Raw genomic sequence first — 10,724 nt, forward strand, 5'->3', positions numbered from 1 at the left:
TTAACATTAAGTATTATCTATGCATTCTATATAATTCTCATTTTTAGTTATTTACTATATCAAAAAAAAGATAAATTATTTTATTATTATTACATTATATATTACTTATTATTCTAAAACATTTATCAAATCATTCATTCTTTTAAGTTCATTATAACCTACAAATTACAATATAGTAGAATATCTTTTGCAACTAGTGAAAGCAAAATGAACAAGAAAGTTCTAATATCCTAATATATATAGGATTCACACATTCAGATACTAATTACCTAGCTAATAAAGTTAAATTTCTTAATTATATAAGTTGCTTATTGATTTATCAAAGAAAAGTTGAAATTCATGTTAATTTTTTTTTGACACAAATATCTTTATTATCATCATAAAGAGTTTGTGAGAGCGTATCAATCAAAAGGATTGACAAATTTTAAGGTTAGCAAGCTGTAAGGATTGAGGTGTACATAAATAAACCTTCACATTGTAATGAAAAATAAAAATAAAAGAAGTTTTAAGTCATAGCTCTAGTTCACGTGATATACGGTTTTAAGGCTCAATATGCATAGTCCAAAACAAGCAAAATTCTTGCCGGCTTCGGCCCAAAATGAATAATACCTTGAACTTGGGATTCTGGGCTAGATGACACGTTACATGAATCTCATATTGAAATAGACAAATCTCATAATAAAATAAGAGAGTAAAATGAAAGAGTTTTGTAAATTGGTACTCGTTCTTTTGGAGCTTGATTTGGTGCAAGTGTAAGTTTGGTGACACCTAGTTGATCCATCATAACTGCGAACTTTACAACAACAAGATTTGATTCTGAGGTGAAAATGGGTGGCAAAATCCAATGAGATTCATTACAAAGACGGGGAAAATCATATAAAATTTATTTGAGCAAATAATTCCCGGGCCCTTCATATCAGATATTAAAGTTCAATGAATCAATGTCATTGTACACAAATCTGGCTTATTGTCGAAAAATATGCCAAACGAGGATATAGTATCAAAGGTATTATCACTATTCAAGATGATCATGTGGTCTGATTGACAAGAACATTGCAGCATACTTGCGAAGACGATGATCATTATCCCCATTTTCGATCACATGTATAGTGGGACGGCTAGTCCTCATCATGTAACGTCGCCAAGCTAACTGTATATTCACAGCAGCCCAGGTTCTCCAATTGGATGAATAATACCTTGCTGTTCTCTTCAGCCTCTCGTTTGCAAATTTGTATCTGAAGTGATCCGTGATAAATCGAAGGTGGTTTGCATCTAAGCCAAATGCTTCTGTAGATTCAATGCAAGTGAAGGTTGCGGAAGAAGCTGGAAGTCTGTCAATAAAGGGACGGCGTAAGCACCAGGAAAGAAGTTCATCTCCAAAGAAGCCTCCAGGCTCAAGTATGCTTGTGGCAATCACTCCTTTACTGAGGTTTTGGCTACTTTTTACACGTCCACGAACAATGAACACAACCCTGTGCACTGGATCTCCTTCTCTTATGATCTGTTTAGACAGAATAAAAAAAGGCAAGAGATTGTCATAGTTGCAGGCAGTTATAGTATCACTCTACAGAGTGTGCGAATTGGTAGTACCTTCTCATCTTTAGAGAACACAAGTGGCTTAACGCGATCACAAATGTTATCTAGAATCAGATCATCCAAACTTTCGAACAGAGGAACCTGAAGTGATGAAATCCAGACATCAATATATTTCCACTAGTTATATTTACCAATTTTGTGTTCTTAAAAGGGAAGTAAGAATTGGCTTTGTATTGTACCTTCTTAATAAGATCAAGGCAAAGAAAGCGTTTGATGTCCCTTCGTAGTCCTTCTGGCAGGTCTTTTACAAGTTCCATCTCATCTTCGCCACCCATCATAGCCCATCTCTGGTGTTCAAAGTGGCGAACTCTTTGTCTTAATTGTGATGGTAATTGTCTCCTCCTCATCCACCATTCCATATCCCTACATCTTAATTGCATTTTTCGCTTCTTTGCCATGACCGCGTGTAAAAACACCTTGAAACAGAAACAAAATCAGCTTCTAGGAATCATGTTACTTTTTAGAAGAAAAAAAACAGTACAACTTAATTGCTTACCTGAATGTTACCAATCAGCAAAGTGAAGAGCATCAATCCACTAAGCACAAGGCATATACTGAAAATAACTTCCAGCCAGTGACTTGTTGGTTCTAAGTCATTGCCAAATGTGCTACAGTCAAACACCAAAAGTTGTAAGTGAAGTAATACTTAACAAGTAGTCTTTAAAGCAAAAGTCATCAAGACAGTTTATTTCCTAATTCATATCCTTTCCTCTGGCCAAACACTTCGAATGGAATTAAAGATTTTCATGTTACACACCACAACAACATACCCAGTGTAGTGTGGGTTCTAGGGAGGGCAGAGTGTACGCAGACCTTACCCCTACCTAAGAGGAAGACAGTTTGTTTCTGATCTCGTTGATGCATTATACAAGTTATTCAAGTCATACTGTTAGTATGTACTATAAAGAAGGAAGTTATTTACCTAAGGGTCATCAATCCCCAAAAGATGGGGTAAAGAATCTTAACAGTGACGGATCTGCTAGAAACAACAGGAAGTGCCCATTGGTATATCCCATATGGAAATGGTCCATTGACATCCAAACACATTGGCTTCCTGGTCACTGTTGTTGAGTTCCCAGCACATGGATTTCCCACAGTTCCTGTTGGCAACAGAAACTGATAACACACCTCCTCTGAGCAAGACAAAGATAGATTACACGAAGGGTTGCGCTCACACTGCTGCCTTAGACATGAAGCCACTCTTTGTATTGCAAGAACATACCAGCATCCCCCAGCAACCTTCAAATAATAACTTTTACTCCATCAGGTTAAGTTAACTTACAACAGAGCGTAATTCTCTATATAGTATGCAGGGCAAAACTTACATGAGAAGCAATAAAATAAGCAATGAGATTAAGTCCAAATCCCCACCAGATGGTACCAAAAATATATCCTGTAACCTTTTGCATCCTTCTCATTAAGCTTATACAGTGATAAACTTTGGGAAGGAACTGGAACAAGAACATTAATAAAAGGATCGTCATTATAAGCTTTATCTGCTCTTCTCTTATTAGTTTTGGAACCACCAGCCAGAATACAGCCTGCAGAGGAAAATAAATAAAAATTGAGCAAATAAATAACAAATATAATTATATCCACTGTAATCTCATAAAGTCGAGTAGAGAAATGAAGACAAAAGACATACATTTATGGGTTAAAAGGTGTAAACTTTCGATTTTTGTTTATTTTTGAAAAATTAGAAAAATGTTGGATGAAACCATAGCATAGTAGTACTAATCCGTGACCTTCAGGTTCTTAAGAAGTTCTTGTCTATGACCACTTTTAACAATCAAACCATATCTCTATACAGTAATAATACCCAACAACTTTTTTACCACCTACATATTTTATATTCCTATATTGCAGGAGTATTATAATATTCTAAAAACCTTCCTACCATGACCTTCTAATATCCACCCTTCTATTTTATTCTCTTCTACGGCGATCAATTACTATTTTATTTCGATAAAAAGTGAATAATTTTTGTGAAAAAAGATCTAATCAAGTGGTTATCTATGTATTTGTAACCTGTGGAACGGGAAGGATGACAAAAGCATCGAACCAAAATCCTTTAAGGGACCTAACATAGTGAGAAGCAATCGCACGCGCATCCCACACGAGTTTCCCACAACCAACCACCAGCGATTCTCTCGACACGTAAGCCAAACGAAACTGCAACCACAAATGGAAGAGGTGCACGGCGTCGACGCTAGTCCGAATCACGGTGACGATAGCCGCCAGGCTGCCGTCCATGTACAAACACGGCGATCCACCGCGGCCGATGGATAAGGCGTAAAAGAATAGAGGATCAACGGCTAAAGCCATGCCACGTGCCAATAAAATCATTCGGTTCCATCTCTGCACGCGCTTGCTTCGAGGGTCTAATACACGCCCGAACGGCCCCGATGTGTGCCGGCTGCGACTGGACCGGGATTTTCCGGTTTTTGAATCCGTCCGGTTTTGAATTGGAACTAGAGAAGAACCGGCTGAAGCTTCCCACTCCGGTTGGTTAGCTCCATCGCAACTGGTGGAGTGGAAAACAGGGACGCCAACTTGAGTACATGCATAACATTCAATGGAATTTGAGATTGGATTGATGTCGTCATCGTTGTCGTCGCTGTTATCAGGTTGAACTGATCTTCGTCGGAATATGCCAAACCACCTGATTATACAATTCATGTAGGAAAAAATCCAAGTTAGCTCAGTTCAAATGGTTACGTGTAGCTAGTGAAAAAAGAATAAGTACATCGCGTTCATCGAAAAATTATATACTAAACTAATATTGAAAAAAATTATAGTACTAGTAGTTATTTAAATTCCTGGCTCCGCTACTGATCTACTCACTTTGAGAGGAAGAAGCGGACGTCTTGGTGAGAAGACATGATGTTGAGAGGAGGGCGGAACCATGGGAAAGAAAGAAGGACTGACTATAGGCAAAAAATTGAGTAATTGATAATATACTCAATTTAAGAGGAAGAAATCAAACAAGAGAATTATGTAGAAGCATGAAGAATGAGGCAAGATATATGCATGTGGGAGAAGAAGTGAAGGTTTTTGGATAGGAGGGAAAGTGGGGGCAAATGTATGTACTACTAATTTCGAAATAAAATTATAAACTAGGACTCATAAAATATTTTTACTAATTTCATTTGCGAGTAAATAAATATAGGTGCAATAATTTTGAAATGGTACGTCTGTGGAATGAGCACATGTAGAGATTGGCATGTTGCTGTAAGGACGAACAACCTCTTACGGAAACGTCATGGTTGTGGGGTCTTGTTCCAGTGCGGCCTAGGGTCCCGTTAATTTTGTTTCTATGACTCTATTTTCTTGTTTTGTAACTTTCCATGTGTACACTGAGCAAATCAACAAAGAATCAGCCAACTCTTTTATTTTTGTACATATTGTCATAAATTGTTCACAGGGGCTAGCTGGTTTGATTAGCTTGTATACTACAATTCAGAGTGAAAACTAGCTCTAGTTTTACATGTTAAGAGTATGATAAAATTATTTCTGTGTAATATTTTTACTGTAGTGAATAAGTAAGAATAAACAGAAAGTGTAAATCGCCAAAGGAAGCGACAAAGGAAAGCCGTGTAAGGAATGGAGCAAAGAAGAGTTTACTATAAAAAGAAAGAAAAAAGTGAGTGAAGGAAAAATCATGACGTTGAAGTTTGGCACTCAGATTTTGGGCATTTGGCCAATCGAACAAATTGGCGCACACAAAGCTAAAGCGGTGTACCAGCAAGATTTTTTCATCGCGCATACCACACACTTGTCCCTGGCCACAAAAATCCTTTTCTCTTTGGTCTCATTTTATACGTGAAAATTCTGATCAAACATAAAATTTATGAATGAAAGAAATGTATTGAAATTTATGGTAAAAATAAGATATATATTTCATTTATTTTATCATTTTACATCATAATTTATATAACTTACTTTTCTTTTTTGTTAATATTAAAATAAAGATACATTTTTTATATTAAATATAATTTAACTTTAAAATATCTATTTTATACTTATTAAAACGATTTATAGTCACACAAACATCTATTACTTATTTTAGATCACAACTTTTAGAAAAAAATCTTAAATTTTGTGTCAAGTCAAACTAAATCATATAAAATGAGTAAAGTAAGACCGAGGGAGTATCATTTAGCAAATATTTTTAGGGATGTATAAACATAATTAACTATATTTAAGAACTACTATTATTTTATGTAGTTATTTAAATATTAAGGATAGAAATAAAAAGTATAATAAAATTCTCTTAATTTTCTAAATCGACAAATAAAATTGAATATTTATTTTGACATACAATCCAGTAATATGTAATGGAGGAAATTTACATGACTGTAAATTATCTTATTAAGAATAAAATATGAAATTCAAAGTCAAAATTTATAACAAAATATCTTAAATAGGAAAATTAAAGTCAAACGAGCAATTTTTTTAATGAACTAAAAAAGTGTCAGCAAATCAGCATAAAGAGAGTATATATTTTGGAAAAACATAGAAATATTTCCATTTTAGACAATTAAAAAGTAACTTAATAATATAGTATTTGTCCCAAATCTACCCTTGTTGCCTCAATTATTAGTGCGTTATGAAACGTTTAAGAGTGAAATAATTTAGATTTTTAGACTAATATTTTCATGATTAATGATATTAAATGTTCTTTTTAAGGTCCAGAACCTATTTGTTTATGATATATATATCGTATATAGCTTCAAACTGAATATCATATTTATCTTTAAAAAATTTATTTAATAAGTACAAATTATAAATTTCTTTGTAATTCTAACGTTATAAAATCTATAAATCTTCCTATTTAAAAAAAAAACTACAGATATATGGAGTGCGAGAGTACTAACCGTACATTTTGCATTTCATCAAACGAAGAAATATCAATAATCATTATTAAGTTAAAATTCATAATATTTTATAGCTTTTGATTTATAATATCTCCACTTTTCGTACTCATATACACTTTTTGGCATTTTAAAAGCGCAATTATGCACTTAATTGCCCAATGAATAAAAACAGTATCAAACATATAAAACTGCAAACATGCTTTATATACTCCATCCGTTCAATAATAATTGTCTAATATACTAAAAATAATTATTCAATATTATTTGTTCAATTTGTAAAAATAAAGAGATAATTTGTCTTTTGTGTCTATTTTATCTTTGCTATTGAATATTACTTATTTAATATTTAGGGATAATGCCCAAGTACCCCCTCAATCTATGCCCGAAATCTCAGAGACACACTTATACTATACTAAAGTCCTATTACCCCCTTAACTTATTTTATTAATAATTTTTTACTCCTTTTTAGCTTACGTGACACTATCTTGTGGGCCCAACGATGGTTGACTTTTTTTTCGAACTAGTGCCACGTAGGCTAAAAAGGGGTAGAAAATTACATATAAAATAAGTTCAGGGGGTAATAGGACCTTAGTATAGTATAAGTGTATCTCTGAGAATTCGGGCATAGGTTGAGGGAGTACTTAGATATTTTCCCTAATATCTAACACATTTTTCAAAGCATTTAATTTAAAAAAGACAAAGGACAATATAATGATATTACCTCTGTTGTTTATTGTTTCTTAAGAGGTGTCTCAAGTCAATAGTGAACAACTATTATCTGATAAAAGACATATCTTTTTGTTTCACGCTTCCTCCTTTTAGTTGATCATCTTATTAAAAATAATTGTCTCATATTAACTGTCCACCTTATTAAATCAAGAAAACATTAATAAAATTTTTCCTATATTACCCTTGCAATTAATTCTCTTTGAAAATATTCACATTTATTTATAAGATTCTCAATAAATTTTTAAAGGTCAATTAGTATAAAATTATCTTCTCATTTATAATTTTTTAATACTTATATATATAAAAAGGAAAAGTGATCTACTAATATCAAGAGAATAAAATCGCAGTCTGTAACACTTTATTTTAAAATGTAAAATGTAGATCGTAAACGAGTAATGTTATGATTTCCTAGAAAAAGTTCAAAAATCAATTAATTATATATAGAGTACAGAAATAAGTGCAAGACGTACGGATAACCAATGATCTTACGCATGCAACTATATATATAATACCTACCTCAATCAACCTGACACCGATTTTTTTTTATTATGACTATAAATCATTTTATTAAAAATAAATAAATTTATTTTATAAATATGTTATATTATTATTTAAAAGAATTCAAAACTGCGATGACCCAATGAAGTAATTGAGTAACTAGGGTCTCGAGTAGCTAATATTGTAAAGAATATACGTTGTCTTTCAAAAAAAAAAAATATTAGAATAACCAAAGATCCAATTACATTTTTATTTTTATTTTTAAGTGAGAAATTCCAGTTGAAATGTTTATATAAATGAACATAACAAAACCAGTTTATGAAGCTTTTAAGTCGTCTCATAAAAAAAAATTCATAACAGAATATGACTAGCAAAAATAGGAATATGCTTATGAATATTCACTACAGAACTTACTGTTTAAAATAATTTTAGAAGTCTTATTTTGTATCATTATATGTAATTACGACTTATAATAATCATACTCAATCCGGTGTTGATCACAGTAATAAGTAATTACTTGGGAAGCAAATTAGTTAAGCCAAATCATATAATTAAAGATTTAAGGGACCAAAACACACTTACACTATCTGGCTTTATTGAGTTTATCTCAAAGAGCAAAGAGCATAAGTTTCCTACTTAAACTATTTATCATTGATGTAGCCGTTAATAAGTTACGCGAATTTTTATTATTATTATTATTTGTAAATCGATTCACAAGTTTAACTGATTAAATTAGATCCAATAAGTTATTGGAGTGCCATTTGATTATAAGCTCAATTGAGTTAAATATTTACAGTATGACACTAATTCATCCACAAACATAATTCAGATTTCAGAGAATATTTTTTATTTTTTGTATGATTATTTGAATGATCATCTGATAAATCAAATCAGCATATATACACATGCCACAATCTTTACAATTACACACTAATAAGGTATCAATGATCTTTGCTCATTCTAATCTTAAAAAATAAAACCCTAGGGATCTGTGACAAGGTTTCTTTGTAGGGTTTAATATATATTCATGGATAATTGCAGGTCTTATATACTTCCTATAATAAAAACTAAGCTTCATTTAGCTATTTTCTGGGTTGAAATATGGCAGAATATATATATATATATATATATATATATATATAAATATATGTATTATGGTTGCGAATAAATTCAAACAAATAGAAGAAAGGAAGAGAATGTTTTGAATTAAACCTGGAGTTTAAGAGAAAATGAGCCATGCATATAGCTCTACTTCATGCAGACCAATTGATCGAAGGTGCTCCAAGTCCGAAAAAGGACTAATTAACGTGCTTGGACTAGCAGAAAAAGATAATGGACGGAATATTGGAATTGCATAAGTTCCGGTCTTGATGGAATATATATTGAGAGAGGAAGTAGTAGTATCGTGTGGGAGAGAACTAATTAATTAAGGGAAGGACCAGAGTACAAGGGTATAAATACGTATATTTGGTAATATATATATATATATATATAACACATGATTGAGTTGAAAATCAATGAAGTGTGTGGTTATCATGAGTAGATTGAACATCAAGAACAATAATTATTCATGAAAGTATATAATAATATAGCTATTCATGAAACAACAATAAGGAACATTAATTTCCATATATGTATATAGTTTGGTGTTTGTGAGGTGTGTGGAAGCTTCCTCCCCTTAGCATTAGTCACCCTCATACACTCCAAACAAAAACTAATTTACACACAATCCATGCATTGAACAAACAACACCCTAGCTATATTCCATGTACTATATACTACTATTTTATGTATTGCTAAATAGTCAATGAGTAATCATAAATCTACTTATACACATTCGATTATATATATTTTCAAGTTCAAGGTTAACTATATATAGATCATTTTGAAGTTATATAGATCAATTGAGTAGCATTTTAAGTGACCTGATAATATATAAATTCGTTTTATGGATATGTAAAATTTTATACATGTCTCTAATTACTTGTCCACTGTTATTTTATAGCTGTTCCTATTTACTTGTCCATTTTGACAAATTAAGGAACGAACTTTTTGAAAATTTTAAATTTTAATTCATCTACTTCATAATTAATTGGGGTAAAATGATAAACTCACTATATCAATAATTATTGAGAAAAGGATTAAAAATATCCCTGTACTATTTGAAATGATTTAAAAATATCCCTTATCCATTTATTGGGTTAAAAATACCCCTCAGTTGGTAACCTTTTTGGTTCAATATTACTCTTCAAACTATCAACCTTATATTTTTTTTAATTATTATATTTAACAATTATTACATGGCGTCTTTCTATTGAATAAAGTTAAATTCCAACTCATCAAATTTTTTCCTACCCACCCCACCCATATTGACGTTTCCTTGACCCAAACCCGATTAAAAGATCCATCACAAATAAAAAAAGATATCATAAGAAAACGTTCTGCCCCAGCTGGCATAGTGATGGATTTTTAAAAACCAAAACCTTAAGCTCCTAACTGTGATGGAGAAGGGAAGATACTTTTTTATTTGTGTTGGATCTTTTAATCTGGTTTGGGTCAAGAAATGTCAATATGGGTCGGGTGGGTAATGGGTAGGAGTAAATTTGATGGGTCAAATTTAATTTGATTTAATAGAAAGATGTCACGTTATAATTATTAAATATAATAATTAAAAAATATAAGGTTGTTAGTTTTTAGGGTAATTTTGGACCAAAAATATTGACCGAGGAGTATTTTTAAACTTTTTTGAATAGTATACCTATATTTTTGACCCTTTTCTGATAATTATTTTCTTAATAAGTATATCAATTCAAAAGTATACAAGCAATTAAGCAATTAAGAACGAGTAAAACTTAGGTGGTCCAACAGGACGTAACGAGGGATTCATGGAAGGTGATTTATAGGGCCACCGGGACGGAATAAGTGGGGACGTAACACCGGTCTGTATCATCCCACTAAGCTTATGTGACGGGACGGGGTGGCTTAATACGATATTCTTTTAATTTGTATATATATTTATTTTCA

General features: G+C 31.9%; 1 protein-coding gene across 2 annotated transcripts; it reads right to left on the reverse strand.

Moving 5' to 3' along the window:
• Positions 1-882: 882 nt before the first annotated feature.
• LOC101266887 (cyclic nucleotide-gated ion channel 2) lies at positions 883-9,312 on the reverse strand. 2 transcript variants are annotated; one of them, XM_004232137.5, is made up of 8 exons: positions 8,913-9,312; positions 3,625-4,258; positions 2,922-3,137; positions 2,519-2,835; positions 2,093-2,204; positions 1,776-2,012; positions 1,591-1,677; positions 883-1,501 (listed from the first exon to the last, which is right to left on the reverse strand). In XM_004232137.5, the coding sequence occupies exons 1-8, from the start codon at positions 8,936-8,938 to the stop codon at positions 1,016-1,018; spliced, it is 2,115 nt and encodes a 704-aa protein (XP_004232185.1). In that variant the 5' UTR covers positions 8,939-9,312; the 3' UTR covers positions 883-1,015. The 2 variants fall into 2 exon arrangements, with proteins under 2 accessions (XP_004232185.1, XP_004232184.1); XM_004232136.5 differs by lacking the exon at positions 8,913-9,312 and adding an exon at positions 4,441-4,803.
• Positions 9,313-10,724: the final 1,412 nt, after the last annotated feature.

Source organism: Solanum lycopersicum, chromosome 2, assembly GCF_036512215.1.
Source record: "Solanum lycopersicum chromosome 2, SLM_r2.1".
Taxonomy (NCBI): domain Eukaryota; kingdom Viridiplantae; phylum Streptophyta; class Magnoliopsida; order Solanales; family Solanaceae; genus Solanum; species Solanum lycopersicum.

Bases quoted from the DNA above. Each gene is read 5' to 3' on its own strand.
- LOC101266887 (XM_004232136.5), bottom strand. From the start codon at position 4,478: ATGTCTTCTCACCAAGACGTCCGCTTCTTCCTCTCAAA. The intron at 2,205-2,518 runs GTAAATAACTTC...GTTTGACTGTAG, and splicing joins TGGGGATTGATGACCCTTAG to CACATTTGGCAATGACTTAG. The intron at 1,678-1,775 runs GTACAATACAAA...TCATCACTTCAG, and splicing joins GCCTTGATCTTATTAAGAAG to GTTCCTCTGTTCGAAAGTTT.